At 35.8% G+C, this 19,536-nt stretch overlaps 1 protein-coding gene across 2 annotated transcripts in view; it reads right to left on the bottom strand.

Annotated features, from left to right (window-relative positions):
* Nucleotides 1-10,002: 10,002 nt before the first annotated feature.
* FSTL5 (follistatin like 5) overlaps nt 10,003-19,536 on the bottom strand; it is a gene marked incomplete at both ends in the record, with an annotated part of 250,145 nt that continues 240,611 nt past the window's right edge. For both annotated transcript variants that reach the window (XM_082281448.1, XM_082281449.1), the window contains one exon: nt 10,003-10,705. In XM_082281448.1, the coding sequence (XP_082137574.1) occupies nt 10,003-10,705 (703 nt within the window). The remainder of the gene's footprint in view (nt 10,706-19,536) is intronic.

The following is a 19,536-nucleotide window of genomic DNA, read 5'->3' as shown; positions in this document are numbered from 1 at the left end:
GGAATGCTAACAGTGAGAACAGTGCCACTATTGTGACTGAGGCTTCCAGTAAGCTGATTAAAGTTTGCTTGTCCCAGACATACTGAATTTTTAACTGGAGTCTGACGCTATAAATGTAACAAACTGAAAAAGTCCCATTATTTCCTGCTTGCAGGGCCTTCTTTGCATGTTTTTCCAGAGTTAAGAGAAAAGCTACCATAGTTACTTTGTGCAGCAGAGGAGCAATTCATAGACACTCTGGCATTTGCTAATAATCTGCAAGAGTGTGGAAACCAAATGGCAGCGACTGCAGTGAAGTAGCAGAAAGCTCTCTCAGCTTCTTTTCATATTGTCACTCATATTGCTTTAATAGGGAAAACAAACTGAACTAGTTTTCTGGTGTGTCATTGTTTCTCCCAGTACTTTTTCATTCAATGTTTTAAACCTTATGGATCAGAAGTGGTCAGGACTTGCTTGACCTGCCTTGAGGTCAGGCACAGTACCTATGTCTTGTAAACAGAAGAAAGTATTTGCTTAGTTTATGCTTATAATAGTAACGTGGACTATGTTCATTAGAATTTGTACACATTTTATTTGAAAAGTTTATTTGTGACATGCAAGATATTATGATGCTTTATACACTTATCTTTTCTCACAAAACTTCCATTCATGTGCTGTGAACTCCACTGTATTCCCAATAGTTTTAAGTTTCAGACCTATGAAACATGTAAAATGCCCGAGTACAAAATTTAGATCCGTAGAAACTCCGCTGACCTTCCTCCATAACTTGGGCCTGTAAATTCTCCTGTGCACGTCAGCTTTCTCCAACATGTTTTCTAGTGTCTCCTTCTGGGTATATCAAGGTCTGACTATATTCCCACAATGCTAAGCAATTTGAAGACTTATTTCAGACCCATGTCAGCAGAGAGTAGGCTCTTTCTGTCGCAGAAATAGTGGGGTCTAATGCTGCAGAGGCTTCTTACCCTGTCCTTGATATTGTTCTAACATAAGCAATCTGATCAAATTAATAAAAATCCATCTGCAATATTCAGTATAAATATAAAAGCCTGGAAATTGCCCACTAATTTATTTATTTTGGAGCGAGTAAAACAACAAAGCCCATTCAGATCAATGACTTCTATCGAGTTTCTTTCTGAGCCATCAACTCTTCCCATGCTGCATCAGAGGATCCAGGGCTTTCATCTGTGGGTGTGAACGCCACTTTCAGCTCCAAAGTTCAGGTTAAGTTCTGTTTCAGTCCAGTCCTCCATCATTTCTGTTTCTTTACAGAAATGCTCAAACTATGTTAAGCACATGTTAACACCAAGACGACAGTTAAGTCTGTAACAAATTTTACCCTTCAGCAATCTAGGACATACAACTGCGTGTTTCAATTGTGCCTCATTTGGATTAAACCATTGTGTTTCTGCTCTGTAATGACTCTGTAGTGTGTGGCTCTGTGGCACTCCTCTCAAATGACAACAGACTTGCTTCATTCTTCACAAATCTTGGATAGTCAGCACTTTCAGAAACTAAGTTGAAACTGAGTCTAATTTATCCTACTGGAGGACAAGAACAACTTCCCTAAAATCAATTAAATCACACTAAGCAGCAGATGGAACCTAAGCAGAATACTGTACAATATTTGGTAGCAGGAAAAAAACCCCCACCTTCCGTGTGATTCTTAAAGCAGACTAAGTACTGTAATAGCAAAATATATTTTTATTTTCTTGGATTTTTCTGTGTTTTTACGTTTTCTTCTCAGGTCTGTTCAGGATCTGAATTTGCCAGTGAAGTGTGCCAAGGGTGTTTTCCTATCCTAGTTAAATTAAAAAAAAAGATTGCCTTGAAGAACAAGAGAAGACATGACTGGCAATACAACACTATCTGAACACCAGAGTTCTTGAATTTTAACCATGTAGTTCACTTATATAAACTAATACTTAGAAAAATTCTTCAGAATTACTGAAGCCTAGAATAAAAAGAGGAAAAGAGTTTTCTATTTTCCTGCTTTCTATTATATGCATACGTGTAGGGAAAAAAGAGGTATTTGAAGAATCGAAGAATGATTTGGAATTATATCAATATGAAAAGATTAAAGAAAGAGTGGGAATATAATGATCTCAACTCCCCAAAAGTTTGTCATTCAAATGAAAGTATATTTGGAAAAGCAACAGAGAAATTTAATTCTGTTATTTTCATATTACTAAATTATCACCTGTCTGTGAGGTGTGTAAATCATGATCAATCCCAGTGAAAAAAATCTACAGTCAGTAACCGAATCTCTAAAAAAAATAGGGTTTAGTAGAGCTCAAAAAAAAGTTTTCTAGTTAAAACTTAAAAACAAGCAATAGTAGTATTACGGTATTAACAAAAGCCTTAAAGAACACTCACATTTATTGAACTGAGAATATTCAGTCCTTGGCGCATTTAAAATATTTAGGAAACCAGAAAAATACTCTTTGGAACACCAGGTTCTCATGTATGTGTGATGATCACATAAGCCCTTCATTTTTAGGGTAAAACTCATCAGATATTTAGATCTTTTTGAAGAAGGGCTTCATTTATATACAAATATTTCTAGTTTTTCTCCATTATGGCAAGTAATTAACTAGCAGTTCAATCCCTCCTATGAGGCCTCTACCCTTAGAACATCATAGCTTTACTGTGTCTCATACACATTTATTTACATCAGTAAACAGAATGAGGGCAAGAATGAAAAATGGGAACACGCAATCATTTCTGCTATCAGCACAAAGGAAGATGACTCAAGTAGCAAGATTTCTGTTACAGAACTACAGGTTATGGATGCCAAAACCAGTATTAAATGTGATAATGAAAAATAATAATGAAAAACTCAAGCAACATTTTAACTTCTCTGAGCAAATTTCCTCAGCCCAAGACAGCACTGACTGAAATTCTGCTAGACCCTGTATTTTAGAGAGCTGTGGGTAAGGTCTGGTTTGAAATCTGGAAGGCTTGTCTTCACCGCTTTCTGAGCCCAAAACCACTTAAGATTCCTGTACTAAACTGAAGCTAATACTTCACCTACTTAGTCCCAGCCACAAAGGGCACTGAACAACTTCCACTACTCTATCTCCTTGTACCTGTCAGCACAGCTGGCATGTGAAACAGTAGGAGGCAAACATAAGATGAAAGTACTACAGAGCTCCTGGCTTTTGTGTCCTACACAGATCTTGAATGATGTGGTGATATCTCTCTCTCTTGGCTTTCCTCCTTGGTACACACGAAATGCTGCTGCTAGGGGGTACAAAAGGCTAGCTCTACAAAAATAAACATTCTCCTACAGAGTAAACAAAAAGATGCAGAAAAATTAGGCAAACACCTCTCTTCAGTGAAGTGAATGAAAGGTGTTCTATTTGGGTTTTAAATGACAGTCAGAGGTTTATCACAAGACCGAGGTCATCCAAAGTAAATAGAGCTTAGCAAAACAGGTAAAGTAAAAGCAATATCTTGTGGAAATGTAATATGATTTGAGATTAAAATGATTCATCATTTCAGCCAAAATTGATCTGAGCATCAAAGACAACTCAAAAGCTCATGCTGATCTAGTGGGAAAGAGGCTCAGTCCCATAGTTAAATGTTGCATTTAAGCTTACAAGGTAAAAGAGGATAACATATTAATGCCAGTAGGACCAGGGAAATGACTGTCACTCTGCACTTGGCACTGGTGAGGCCTCAATTTGAATGTGGTACCCAGTTCTTGGCTCCTCACTTCAAGCGAGACTTTGAGATGCTGGAACATGTCAAACACTGGAGCTAATGGAGGGTCTAGAGAATAAGTCCTATGAGGAGCAGCTGAGGGAGCTGGGGTTGTTAAATCTGGAAAAACAGGAGGCTCAAGGTAACCTTATCACTCTCTACAACTGCCTGAGGGTGTAGCCAGGCAGGGTTCAGCCTGTTCTCCCAGCGACAGGACAAGACGAAACAGCCTCAAACTGCACCAGGGGAGTTCATTAGAAAGAATTTCTTCACTGCAAGTGGTTAAGGATTGGAATGGGCTGCTCATGGAAGTGGTGGAGTCACCATCCCTGGGAGTGTTCAAGAAACAACTGAAGATGGCGCTCAGTGCTATGGTCTTGTTGATGTGGTGGTCAGTCAAAGGTTGGACTTGAAGGTCTTTTCCAACCTTACTGATTATATTATTCTATGGTTCTAAGATAGCACAAATGCCACCCCAGATGTCCACTTAACTGGAAATACAAAGGACCCAGAAGCCACCGACTGGTGGAGGAAAAGATATGGAGGTCCAGCCTGAACAGCAGTAAATTATGTAGTTCTGTTCTCAAAGTATAGGGAGAAAGTTTATTTGGAAATAGTATCCAACTACAGTTCACAAGTGTATCTCCTAACTTAATCTTTACATAGAGAAAATGGATATTTATTTACAATTTTAATTAAGACACTTAAAAACTAATTTTGCTATAACTTGGAGACTTAGCTCCTCTTCCCTTCTCATTTATGCAATAATTTTTCCTTATTCTGCTGCTTCTACTTGTTCACAGTATTGGCTGCAACATTAATAATGATTTAGCATAGGTCTTCTGAGATGGGGGTGAGAGGGGGGAAAGCAATCTTATCGTGACAGATTCCAGGGTACTGGAATTCCACCATACTGGGGTATGGTGGATTGTGGTTTGCTTTTTTTCTTGAATCTCATACAAGGAGAGTACTGAAAAATTTTACCAGGCAAGTACATTTTTTTTCATACGTATAATGACAATTAAAAGGAAAGCATATACCTAAGTTTTTATTACTAGAGAAAAATATAAAAAGAAGCATTGCACAATGAGAGAACTATTTGTCCATCCTTGTGTAAAGGACACATACCTGGAAAAGATTAAAAATAAGAACATTAACATCATGACTTGTAACAGGAGGCTATTTTTTTCATCTATTAAATTAAAATAAGAACAAGTTTAATATTCATAAGCTAGAAGAAGCAATTTTTCATGCATTAGTTCTAAATAGAAAAAAGCAATTTCAGTATCTTTCAGTCTTTTATCAGTAACTGAATTTGTCATACTTTGTGAAAGACAGCTCACTGAAGACAGTTTAAAATCATTTTTAAAGTAGTGGCACACCAACAGGGCATTTAACCCATTAAGAGGTGACAGGCAGGATAGATTCAAGTGAAATATGTATTTGTAACTCCTGTTCATGAATTTTTATCACTGGTCAATAGATTTTTGACACATAGTCTTGTTAGTACTTTCTCTGAAAATTTCATTCTAGGTTACTATTTAAACAAAACAAACACCTCTGCCACCTTCCCCCCCCAGAAAAAAATCCAACAAAAAAACAATCAAAACCCCCTCAAATCCAAACAAAAACGCCCCAATATAAAACCAATATAAAACCCCTCGAACAATCTGGAAGCTGAATTACCTGTGCTAAGGAACCTAAGCATATCTTAGATGATGATCTCTTTAACTCTCAGATTACAGACCCGTCAGAATCTCTTCCTTCCTCAATACAACAAGGAAATAGTTCACCACACTTTGTTGCCTTTACTGTGTTCTGTGTTATACTCACTGACTGTAAAGTAAGTCCTAACATCAGTGTAAGTAAGATTTTGTCCCTTTCTTCCAAATTTAACTATTATGGTGATTCCATGAAGTACTCTAAGTACTGATTTTTTTTTTTTTTTTTTTTTTTTTAATTCCAGTATTACGTAAAATGGATTGACAATGTGTGGAGGTAGGAGTCCAACACTCCCTGACTAGGTTCTTTTAGAGGTTCCACATTGAATGATTTAAAGTTTAATATCAAATTTACTTGACATAATTGTTGTTTCATGACATTTTGATTTAGTAGAGTATTACAGCAGCACACTGAAATCGTAACAGAAGCATGATGTAGCTATTGCAAAACGCAGTTGAATCACCATGCAAACATGGTTCCATCACCAGTCCCAGTATTCTCATCATCATGGTGCTGGGTGTGTCAAGTCACCAGAAAGGTCAACAATGGCTGAAACAGGTCAAGCCCATTACTCTCTTCTAAGTTCATTTTAGTAGCTGGCCAGTTTTCAAAGTGAACATTAGGTTGAGCCACACGTACACTTTCTCTCCCCACGCTGCTCTGGCTAGCTCAGAACAGTCTCCACTAATTATCCCAGGGAAAGCTGTTTATACAACCTGATGACTCACGGGTAGAGATGTGTATCTAAGACAAAGTTTACTTTTCAGTCCCCCTAAAAATGCAGCTTTCTTTACAATAATTGGTCATTCTTGACATTCTTCCCTGAGCTCATTATTTTTGCCCTTCTCCTCCGAGTCTTCCTCCATTGTGGGGAAATTGGTCACAATGAAACACCGTCAGTGTGGTGCAAGTGCAAAGGGTCTCAACTGCTGGGCTCCATCTCACAGCTCTCTAATTAGCATATGTATGTACAGAATGACTTTTTCCCCTCTCTCACCTCATATGCTTTCTGAATTTGGCTGAAATTAGGATTTTTAGATACAAAGTTAAGACTACGTTTTTCCTCATTTAACAACAGTATTCACAAAAAAATGAATTCATACTTACAGGTTATTACAGCTAAATAATGTTTAAATATGTCCTTTTTTAATTCCTATGTGTTCTACATTTTAGTTGCTAACCTCAAAACAAAGTTTTCAGTAGGTTTCTTTAGGAACTGCTTAAGATGAAGACCAAAATGCAAAGGACAAACTGATGAGAGATGAACAGGACTTTATATTAAACTGTTTCCTTTGAAGACATGACCATAGTTATGACATGAGTTCTCCTATCTTAAATTGATTAGTAAGTTAACAGATCATTTTATTCCCCTACTGAACTATACTATAAATGCCTAGAACAGTTTGACTAGAAAAGCTGAGACAAGGACACACTTAAATGGCTATGTTCACATTTGGACACAGAATGGTAAGAGATCTTATCTACAATGGTTTTCTCAAGTTCTCCTTCACTCTGTCACAGCTTTTTTTCAGACATCAAAAGGAGCACTTACCTCTGCATATTTCATCCTGTGCAAGTTCTACAATCAGCTTGGGATTTCCTGGAATCCAGGAAACGTGTTCTGGATTTCAAATGAGAATATCCTTGGTTTAAAGTGAGATGTTCAGAGCTAAGGATTTCAAGTGACAAAACATATTGTTTTTTGAGTTTTGCTTAGGCCATACTTCAGCCAAACCGTAACACTTGCAGGTTTTACATTAAACCCAATCAGAAACTTAAACAACTAAAATAAATTAAGTCTCCTATTGTTTCCATCCCCGAGTCATAATGATAGAATCACAAGACAACTGAGGTCTGAAGGGCCCTTGGCAGGTCTCTAGTCCTACACTCTGCTAGTCACAGCCAGTTCCACTAAAGGTCAAATGGGCATAATCCAGACAGGTGTAAAAAACACCAAGGATGGAGACTGCACAGTCTCCCTAAGCAACCTGCTCCCATGCTTGACTGTCATTGCAGCTTTTCCTTACATCCAGTCTGAAACTCAATTTATGCTGCTGTGTCTTGTCCTCCTGCTACACACAGATGTGAAGAATCTAACCCTGTCTCTTTTATAACCTCCCATGGGTACTGGCAGGCTGTTCTTAGGCCTCCCTGAAGACATCACCTCTCTAGGTTGAAAAAGCCCCTTTACATCAGCTTTCCTCATAGAGCTGCTAGCAAAAAATGGGAAAAGGTTCCAGCTCTTCCCCTCATTTAGATTAAAGCTTTCAGTCAGGCCATCTGTATTTAAGAAAGCTGAGCTTCAACTGTAAGAGCTACGAAAGCAACCACAGTGATCAAATATTTGTTTAACTTCACTGAAAAAACAGTGGTGAGAAGTTGTGACCATTGTTTACATACAGAGTCTAGAAAATATTGTCAAAAAAGAAGTAGAATTATTGAAGGCAAATAATAATAATCACATAACTCAACCTGCTGGTCATGTCTCTCTTGATGCAGACCAGGATGCAGTTGGATTTCTGGGTTGCAAGTGCGCACTGCTGAGTCATACTGAGCTTTTCATCCACTAACACTCCCAAGTCTTTCTCCCTAAGATTTGCTTCAATCCATTCTCCACTCACCCTGTACTTGTGCTTTAGATGTACTAATAGATGAGCTTTTCTCTGTAGCAGCCAAAGGAAACTTTTCCAGTTACTTAAGAAAAAAAATTCTTTCCAACTGCATATTATTTTGCATATACATAAATACATCTCTTTTCATACATCTGTATAAAACAATAGGTGCTTTCAAATAGTCAGTTTTACTTGCCAGCTCAGTGTGGCTGATTGGACGATTCACCAAAGTCAGGACTGTTTAAAATTTATGGGGTTTATTCTCCTTTTGTCAAGCATTTTCTACATACAGAACATTCACGTGGTGTAAATTACAGAACAAAAAATGCATGAGACAGACTACTGCAATTGAGTAACAGACAGTTTACATGATTATTGTTTGTTCACAAAGGAAAAGAGTTCTTAAAAAGGAAAACAGATTCAGTAGCTAGAAATGTAAGCAAATTTTTATCTCAGTTAAATCTACTTACCAGGAGGTTTGCTCAAGCTAAAGAGAGATCTACTGTACCACACAGGGCAGAATGCTCAATGCACACAAGATTACAATGCTAGAAAATTCCAGATTTCTAAGCAATTTTACACAATCTAAATTGCAGTAAAACTTTGTTTAAAAAAAGGTATTTTTTTTCTGATTGCCTTCAGTAAATGGAGGTCATTTTAAGAGCTTATAAGCATTCTTTAGCAAAAAACATAATAAAAATAAAAATACTCTCAAACTTCTAAGTCATTGTTCTGAGTCTGAATAGATGTTCACTGCTGGCTTTCTATTGACTTATTATTCTATTTATGGGAATCTTATTTTTCCCATTTACATGTTTAACCAGTGTTAGAACACTAATTAAACAAACTATAAAAAATACAAAGTTTTTGTTGTTTCAGTTTTTTCCTTTTTTTTTGCATTAATCCAATTGGATGCATGGACTAGAAAACCTGTTGAGCTAACCAAATGTTTTAACAAACAGGAATCAATGGTACAATGAATAAGCAAAAATGTTATCTACTGATTGTAGACTTCAGTTCTTTGCATTTTCTTCATTTTCTTAAAATGCATTTTCTTTATTTTTAATTAACTGTTTCCTCAGTGATATAAGTGAAGTTTTGTAACGCCAGGTTTTTAGAACGTGGTATACTCTGAAAGGATGTGCAATATTTCTCTTCACTAGACCTGAAACTCCTTGCTGATGCCACCCTGTGATAGCTGAAAAAATCTATTTTTTTTCTAAAAAAAGGTTAAGCTTCTGCAAGCAGCTTTCTCAACTAAGACACCATAAAAATAAACTCCAAAATGCAGTGATCAGCAAACACTGCAAATATAATTTCTGGGGTTTTTTTTCTTGTCCATGTAGGTTGCACAACTTGACACCAGGAATTTGGTAGCAAAACTTTCTTTCCAATGGCAAGCAATCCTGTAGCCACAGTGGGAATAAATTTTATAATTTCTATGTTTGTCTTTCTTGTGAGACTTTCACTTCAAGGCACAAAAAGATTTAACAGTGGACTGGACAGGACATAATATTTCAGCTTAAGGAGTCAAAGGTTGTTGTACATCAGCTCTTGCTTTGTGTCTGAAGCAAAACATAACAAAATTTGAATCATATTTAACTCTTCCATTTACAAATGCAAAGTACCGAATTAAATTCCCTGAAACTTTTTTGGTTGGTTTTTTTTTTCCTTCTTCTTTTACAATAATTTATTATACGTATCATGAATTTCAATATTTAGTTATTTCAGTCAAACAACACAATCTCAGTTGATAATCAATAAGGAGTACTATCATCAAATAGCCATCATTTTAATCACTTTTATGTGGAAGTTGATTCAAATTGTGCACATGTCAAAGGAATAACAGGTATAGAAGGGCTTAACAATTAAAAATGAAAATTGTGTAAATTTGAAGAATGGTGTAACTTAAGTGCAATGTACTGTAAAACTATTAACTCAGTAAATAAATATCTAACACAGATCCTTATGCTTCTCCGACCCAAATTACTGTGTTGCCTCTCTCAACTTCAGTGATTTCACAATTTAACTTATTGAGCCGTCCATCCAGGATAAACAGAGATTCCTTGGAAGGGGTCATGAGATACTGACCAAAAAGGCCACTGTCTTTTATAAGACGGTTCTTACTGTTCCAAGGCCATTCGTCTGCCTTGATGGGCTCCTTCAGACTCTTCACCATTTTGACCTTTCCAGAGGAGAGCTCCATGAAGAGAACATCAGTTTGTGTGCTGGAGCTGCAGTAGACATTGTACTGATGAGCTTCAGTGAAGGATGGCTGAAAAGCTACATCAGATATGTGCAAATTAGTGTGAATGTCAAATGCATCCTGTATTTCTCCTCTCACTGTGATGGACTGAATCCTCATGAGGCCTTTTGCATCATCAATGCTGAGAAGGTAGTGTCCATCTGGGGAGATATGTGGCACGCCCGTCACATCGCCGTTGTATCCGATCACGGAATCAGTAACGCTATCCACTATGAGCTGCGGTAGGACAGCCCCGGTGGTGTCAGGCTTACAGCAGATGAAAAGATATCCTCCAAGATGTGTATAAGCCAGTGACTGAGGAATGCAATTATAATCCTTTAAACTAATTGTCTTGATGTACGACATTGTTTCTAGATCAATTTTCTGGAGCATGGGATCGTCCTTATGAAGAATATATCCAAACCTGAAAGGAGAAGCACAAAACCAAAGTCAGAGCTACTTGTGTGCATTATATATGAATAGGGAAAGACACCATGAGCTAAGGAGACAAGTTATTATGTGCAGCGGAGTATTGCTATATATCTTAGCTTCAGATGTTTCAGATATTAAGCAGTTTATAATATTTAATTTTTAGTCTTCTTGTAAATTAGAGTGCATTAAAAAAAATGCTTAAAACACATTTATCTGATTATTGGGAAAGTTCTCTTTTCCTACTGACATGGGGGAAAAGGTAAACATTACTTTCAGCATACCTATTCACTTCTAACTTTTACAAAAGCCAGGAAGGAGAAAGAGATTAAATATCAATAGCTAGTACATCCCACATATTTGAATTCAGTTCATACAGCTCTTCGACTTACTTGGGAACATCATCTTAACCCAGTGCTCATTATTATTCAGATAATTATCTGAATCTTCCTTATTTTAATTCAATAGAAATGAAAATCACAAAAGGATTTAGGTTTATGCCTCCTAATTATCCAAACACCGTATTTCTTACAATTTAAATGACCCTTTATGCTCTTCCATACCTCAAGGAACTTTCACTGAACATGAATAATATGGTTAAATTTTTAAATCCTAGAGCTGATTGTTTTTAACCTTTTAAATATAAACTATATGACTATTCTTTAATGTTAATGTATATATTCTGACTGTACAATCAAATATATATATATATATATATGTATATATGCAAAAAATGTACTTCTAAATATTATGGAGTCATGTGGAAGTATACTAGCTTTACTTATCTAAGTAGCTTTCACAGCACTTTTCCCAAACAGCTGTTTTCCTTTGGCACATTTTTTGGCATTTTCCTCTGAATCTTTGATCCTAAGAATGAGGCTGTGTAATAATATATATAATCTAAAAAACCCTTTCACATCCTGTTGATTTAAAGCTCTATGACAGTCAGAATGCTCCAACAATTGAGTTGACAAATAACACAGTATTTTCACACTATACTTGCAACCCCAGTGTATTTATTAGTCAGTGAACCACCAAAGTAATAGGTAAAAAAGGTTTCAGGACATCGTTCAGTCAGTTCCTCAGTATAAAACAGGGTGAATTACATCTGCACTTTCTACTGAATTGATGTAAGAACACTTTTAATTTTAGCCCCACCTTCCAAAATCCTTGCATACTGCTGCAGTATCATAAAAGCACAGAACTAAAGAACTATTTCTGTTGGAAGGGACCTCAGGATTTCATTTGGTCCAAATCCTGCCCAAAGAATGGCCAGCATGAATCAGATTGGCCGCGATTACGATTTGAGCTGATTATGAGATCGTTTTTGGCTTTGAATATTCTGCCACTTATAAATACATGAATTCAGTCATCTTGGTTAGAAAAGTGTGAGTGAGCTTTTACGAAAGTCATGTCTGGAGAACTTGGAATGGATAAATTACCATTACTTTTCTAATCATGAAGTCTGCTGTTTTGTCATAGAAAAGATTAGGATCATCAAGCAGAATTTAATTTTTAGGTTTTTTGGCCACATAACATCTGTTTGTTAATCTTTTTTGGTAGCCATAAAGTAATTGATGTCTGGTTCCATTATTAGTTAGTAAGCATTTTTCAGCTATAAGAAAGAGACTTGTGCTGTATTATGTACAGAATCATCCTGTAATAGAAAAGGTTAAATAGGTAACAACACATTTCCCACGTCTCCACGTTTAATAACCAATGTCAGACATCTGGGCAGTGGTTACAAAAGGACAATAGAATTGGCTTATTGATTGCCTTTTTACATAACAATGCTCAGCAACAATCAGTGAACTATCCAGGAGTGTTCACAAGAAGATAAAGGGAAAACAAGTAATTTTAAGGTCAGTGTGATGACAGGCAATTTTAATTAACAGTAAATTAATTTTCAGCTATTATAATATTATTTAATCCATTTTAATAAAAGTACACAGTACAGAGAGTTCTTGCTTTAACTACTTTTGATCTCAATTTTTTGCAAACACACAATAAACTTTTTGTGTTTGAGATTGGCAAGCTGACCTTGGGATTGAAAACATTATTTTTCTCTTTCAGTATACCAACATATAGTCATGGGAAAAATCAGGAAATCTTTTTTAAAAGTGAAAGAAAGGGCTCTCACATACATGGGTATTAAACCACAGACTTATATCCAAGTGAAATTTTCCAATATACATAAACATACACCAAATCCATACTGAAAACACAGCAGTCATCATCTACATGATTAAATATATAAATGTTTTTTAAAATTTGGCCTGTTGTTTTCAGAAACTGTATTAAACACAGAAATAAATTGGTTTCTGTAAAAAAATCAGACATTTAACATTTGAAAATATTTGCTACCTTTTATTCTATATATGTGTTCATCATACTTCATGGTACCTTTATTTAATTCAGGAAAAACACTTAAAATCTCACTGTAAGATTTGAGTTGCATTATAGTTTCTATCTTGCATGAAAGAAAACACAAGTAATCTTAAAAAAAAAAAAAAGGTAACCTTTTTTAAAAAACCCAAATGAATTCTTAACCATTTTCTACCACAAAACAAATCTAAGAATCTTAATAGATATATTTTAAACTGATCAAAACCTAAACCAATTTTTTTTTCATTTATCATATATCAACCAGACAAGCAAGAAGAAGAAATCTTTGCGCTGCTTGACAATTTATTTTTTTTTTAAAGATTATTCCAGGTCATAAAAATGACCTTTTTCTAAAGTAAAACACAAATGCAAAACAAGATTAGCATCAATTATTTAAATCAGCAAATCTTAGTTGCTGATTTAAATTGTGATTAAAATGAAGGATTTAAATCAATTTGATTCAAAGAAATCTGCCTTGCTTCTGATTATTTGATTAAGCAATGATTATGTGATATTTTTTCATTTGAACGTTATTGATTTCAAGAGGAATATATAAGTTACTTATCTTTGCTCCTCAAATAATATTCCCAGAATACATGTTTTTGAACGACAGGTACACTTAACCTATGTTAACTTTGGTTGCATAAACCCTCTGATTACCAAATCTGAATGTGTTGCCTAAGTTAAAGAAAAGGTCTTGCCTACCTTCCCTGGGGGTAACATCAGCTGAAAATGTGGAAAGACTCATGTTTGAGATCTAGCCTTCCCCACAGAGGACACTGCCACTGGTTTGTACTCCAGCTTCTCATTACCTAGTGGTACCTAGGTACACTCTCAGACAAATCCCCTAAACTCTGCCAGTTAAAAGGTTTGTATAAGCATTCCCCAATGCATGCCATTAAGATAAATTTTATTTACTGTGGAATAATTAAGATCCTTTAAATGTTTTTTTGTTGAATAATCTGGTTAGTGTCAATGAAGTATCTTAGGAGCCACAGAAGAATGTGGACATAAACCTTCCCCCTAGCACAGGCATGTTTTTAAAAAAATTATGCTTGTCCACAGCAAGGTTCTCCAGATCTCCACAGTTAGTCAGCAAACACATTTTATAACAAATCAGCTGATAATATACCATGTCTCAAGTGTTTTAACCTAAATTTCCCAAAGAATTCTTGTACAGCTTTATCTGTCTTTGTAATATTTAGTTCACAGTTCAAAAAGCCACAAGTAAGAAGCTTACAGGATCTTGGACAGATTGTTCCTGCGATGTAAACAGTGGCTTCAGCTTTGGTAATTGAGTTTAACTGAAAACTGTAGAAACCGGCTCCAACATTCTAACCACCTTATCTGATGTTGTATTTATTGCACCTGGGAGATCTACTGTCCCTTGCTCTGGAGCTATTAAAGAACTTGATTTTATATGCTACAGCGGCCATAGGTATTCTGATAATCAGTTATACCAGAATGCCTGTTTACAATGTATCTTACTTTTAAAGTGTGCAAAGAGCAATTTAATACATTTTTTTCAGAGATTGTTTATTTTCAACTTACAACTATTTACAGCTATCCATGCTATTCATTGCATTCTGTTTACTTCTGAATTGGAAACAAAGGTTTGTGAGATATGCTCTCTTTCCTTCCTTAAACTATTGACTTCTCTAGCCCTGATAAAATATAATTCTATTTTCTCGTAACATTAACATGCAAAAGACTTTTTGCTTTATAAATGTTTTCTAGTTCAAACTTTAAAAAGTCACTACTTTGGACACAGATGTAAAGTTAGCCTAGAACGTAATATCTCTGGAGCTGAATACACTAAAAGATCAGTTATGTGAGCAGAATAATACACTGAACTTAAGCAGTAGTTTTTACTTACTGATTTCAAAGCATTGCACAGATAGTACATAGTGTAAAGAAAGCTGAATGACTGGCCTAAGGCTAATAATCCATTGGCATAGTCTGAGTGAAAATACAGGTTATCTAAGGCCCAACATGGTTTCTAACCTATCATGCTATAGGCTACCATTGCAACTGAGGTACTAAAGAGATGGATGTGAGAATGTACACACAACAAAAATATATAATTTTGAATAAGAGTATAAAAAATTCACTCTGTCAAAAAAAAATGTTTTTGATTACTACAAATAGACAGAACTTTGGACCTGGCTGGGAGAAAAGCTGCTGAACTTTCACGAAGGATCTACCCTTCCCAAAACCAGAAGTACAGCTGCCAAAAGTAATTTATTGGAACTAATAGGATTTTATCAATACTACTGTTTAAACAATTCTTTCTTGGCTGTCATATTGCCTGTAACGTTTCAGTGCTCCAATTAAAATTCAGTCAAGCTGGACAGGGATGTAAATACCCAAACAGCCCAACAATATGGATAAAAACAAGGTGGGGGGGAAATCATTAAAGCTGCCAGTCGTCTTGAGTGTAAAAGGATTTGGCAAGCTGTGTGTTTGATATGTTTGTCTGCCTGTTTCAGTGAGAGCTGTGTGGTTGGAGTTTTGAGAAGCTGAACAAATCAAGAGAGGTCTGTTCCTGTGCCTGTGAGGTTTGTGAGGCTGATTCTTAGTCTCTGAGAATTGCTAGGCAGAGGTGTAAGGATGGAAAAAGTAATGAAGTTCTGGAGGAATGATACAGAAGGGAAAAGGGGAAGTGAAGAAAATTGATAAGAAAAGCTAAGATTTCCATGTCTGGTATAGTTCAAAAAAACCAAACCCAACAGAAAAAACAAATAATGAGAAAATATACTTTTGTTACCTGAAGACGAGAAAGTACTTTCCAAGCCACTGGCAACTGAGGAAGGTGATAAACAGGTTTTTTTTATAGGGACATATATATCTGTCAGGTTAAATAATTTGTTCCTAATAATTTTGAAAGAGTTGACTAGCTCTTAGCATTTTAATAAATCTCAGAATAACAGGAAAATTTGGAAAGTCTAAAAAAAAAAGACTGTTGAAATATTCATAAGACAAAGTCAGGTATTCCAGCTAAGCTGAACAGCTTGATGCATATCCAAGGGAAATAATAAAATAGATGATATGAGAATGAACTACAGAAAATCATGAATATAACACCGTCAACGTGGGTTTATGAAAAAATTAACTTTGTCAGACAAACCTAATTTAATTTTTTTATTAGTAAACTTTCTGAAGGTAACTGAATATCAGAAGGGCATAGCTTTCTTGGAATAAAAACTGATACCTGAAGGAAAAATAATTTATCTGTAATAACATGTAGTTGTCAATGCAGAATCATAATTTTACAGGAAACTTCTTGGTACAAAAGCTGATACTTCACAAAATTTTCACACATGATTTGGATGTAAATATGTATCCATGACACTAAGGTTGTAGATAATGACAGCAAAATCATTATAATCAGTTGCTCATTCAAGCAAAATGTGTTCAAAGGTAGCCAAGTGTAAAGTTGAGCAGCTTCACAAGTGAATGAGGAATGTAGGACATGAACACAGACCCATATCCTAAAAACCAGCAGCTATAAAAGATTTAATGATCATAGCAGACATGCAAGTCAATATGAAATCTGAGTCTAATGAGTCAAAACCAAAACCCAAAAGCCTCTGACCCTCTGTGAAGTCCTTGGAGGTATATCCAGAGAGAGGTAAGAATAATACAACAGACTCATATTTGTATTCTGCACTGAGGAGACTAAACTGAGAATTCTTTATGGTTTTTTTGTTTGGTTGTTTGTTTTTTTTTTCCATTTCTGCCCTTCTAAAAAGGAATATTAAAAAATTAGGGGCAAGGACAAACCTGAACATTATTTGTGGAATGGAGACAATGGTTTTATGCAAGAGTCTGAATCCAATATAAAATGACTGCATACTGAAACCAACAACTTTAAATGAGGAATAGGTATTTTTTCCTAACAATAGGGACAATGTACCATTGCAACCAATTACCAGAGATGTGATGAATTTTCTGTGGTGGGAATCTCCAGGTAAAGATTATACTACTATCTACTTGGATAAGTAGATGTAGCTTAAGAAGTATCAGATTCATTATCTGAATTGCTTGATGCCTAATTGAAATGTTTAAATTCTAAATTATATACAGAAAGTCAAAGAAGATGTTCTCATGGTCTCTTCTAGCCGATGAATATATGAAACATCATTTTTTTGGCTTTGTTCATATAATCAAAATTTCATAGGTACAATAGATTTTAATCTTATAGTACTCATTCATTTGATGCTGAGATACTAAGAATCATAAAATCATAGAAACCTCAAGGTTGGAAAAGACCTTTAAGATGATACAGTCCAACCATTCCCACAGTACTACCACTGTTACCCCTAAACCACTAAACCACATCACCATATCATCCAGATGCCTCTTAAACACCTCCAGGGATGGTGACTCCATCACCTCCCAGGGCAGCCCATTTCAGTGCCTGAAAAGCAGCAGCCAAGTGTTTAAACTTCATGAAAGAGCGGCAATTTGACACAATGCCTTAGCTCACACACACACACACACACACACACACAAGTTGAATGCAGACAAATCTGCCTTTCTGCAGGACTGAGGTTGTGATCCCACTTTTCCACGCACTGTGTAGAAAAGAGCTGGTTTTTAAAACTTACCTTACACCGTTTCTGATCTTAACTAATTGTGAATTTCACACACTAGTTACTAATACTTTTACAATTACTAATCTTTCATACACACACATATTTTGAAAATAAGCATCCTCCTTGACAACATATTGGTCTCCAAATTCAGGAAGCTTATGAATTGCTTGTAATATTACAACCATATAATGATAACAGCTATAATTTCATGTGGTGTGAAGGACGTTCTAAGGCTGAATGGTCATTTTTTTGAGGTTTATGAATCTACATGTAGATCATGGTCAATAGCTTGGGGGAATGCAGTTAGATCACGGAGACCTGCTTCAGAACTGTTACCTGTTTACACACAGCAATGATCAATTGCAAATAAATTTTAGCCCACTGTCCAATAACCTAATTGCTGTCTTCTAACTAACTGATTAATCTGTCTTCCCTTCTCTACAGTATTATGAACCTTCTCAGCATACCAGTGTCAGATTATTAACTCTGCTTCCATTGCCAGATTTGCCTTCATCTTTCTGATGAGAAGACAAGAACAACTGTAAAAAAAATAGTACTTTCCAAATTTGTCAGAAAAAAGTATTGCAAGTCACTAAGGTGACAGTTTTGGACTGCACAGGCAAGTAGATTGGGGGATGCAAAAAATGTTGTCCTCCAGTGGTGTCTACAGAACCAGCAAAACAGGGACATCTCACAAAACTGATTATCAGTGAGATTTTTGTATGAGGTCTTGGAAAACCAAATCAGTAAGTGCATGTGCTGAGCTTTGACTACCTCAAGATATCTTTTTCCATTCCAAGTAAAGGAAAGCTATTAAATCTGAGTAAAGAAGTCTGCATTAGTACTCTATGTTCTATAAAGAGCTGAACCCAACTTACAAAGTAGCCATAATATTGTAACTTTCCAAAGCACTTGGTGACTTAAAAGGATTTAAAAAATACATCCATTCATAATTATGTGATGAAATTGTGTCTGTCACCTCTGTGCAGTTAGCCTGGTTTTTATGATTAAGCTGTTGGAAAACAACAAGTGATAGTTGAGAATACCTTCACTTTTCCTGAATGTTTTATGTTGATGGAATATGCAGTGAAAAATTTCTTCTCATATAGCTTAGTATGTAGAAGCCTCCCACTGCTCATTAATTTCTGATAAATATTTATGACAATTTCAACCTTATGTCTCTTCTATGCAGTGAAATCATGCACAGTATCAGACAGCACATAAAGGCATTTGTCACAGTGTATATTGGAATCACATGTAACTTAAACCTGCCAGACATAAGAGCAAATCTTTACATTTCCAGTAATTTTTTGTACAGTCAATGCAAGTGGGAACTGTAGCCTGTGGGTATATCACTCCAATTGGAGTAAACGCTAGAACTGTTTCTTTCTGCACTTACTCCATATGAACAAACAATAAAGATTTTAATCCCAGATTTTCAAGATTTTTGACCATATGTTGTGGCAAAAATTTAAAAGAAATAGGACTAATTATACTTAGCAACTCTATAGCAGTTTCTGTAAGAGCAGTATACTGGTTTGGCTGAGATGGAATTAATTTTTATCATACCATAATTTTTATCATGTATGGTGCTGTGTTTTAAATTTGTGAACAAAAGTGTTGATAGCTCACCAATGTTTTAGTTATTGTTGAGCACTGCTGGCACAGCATCAAGGCCTTCTCTGTTTCTTACTCTGCCTTCCCCATGAGTAGTCTGGATGTTTGCAAGAGGTTGGGAGGTGACACAGCAGGCTACCCCAGGGATATTCCATGACATGTAACATTATGTTCAACAATAAAACTTCTTCCAAAGTAGCTGTTGCTCCTGCTAGGTGGAAGCTCA

Source organism: Coloeus monedula (assembly GCF_965178545.1).
Source record: "Coloeus monedula genome assembly, chromosome: 5".
Classification (NCBI taxonomy): domain Eukaryota; kingdom Metazoa; phylum Chordata; class Aves; order Passeriformes; family Corvidae; genus Coloeus; species Coloeus monedula.
The sequence above is the reverse complement of the archived record's forward strand: the minus strand, read 5'-3'. Positions and strand labels throughout refer to the sequence as shown.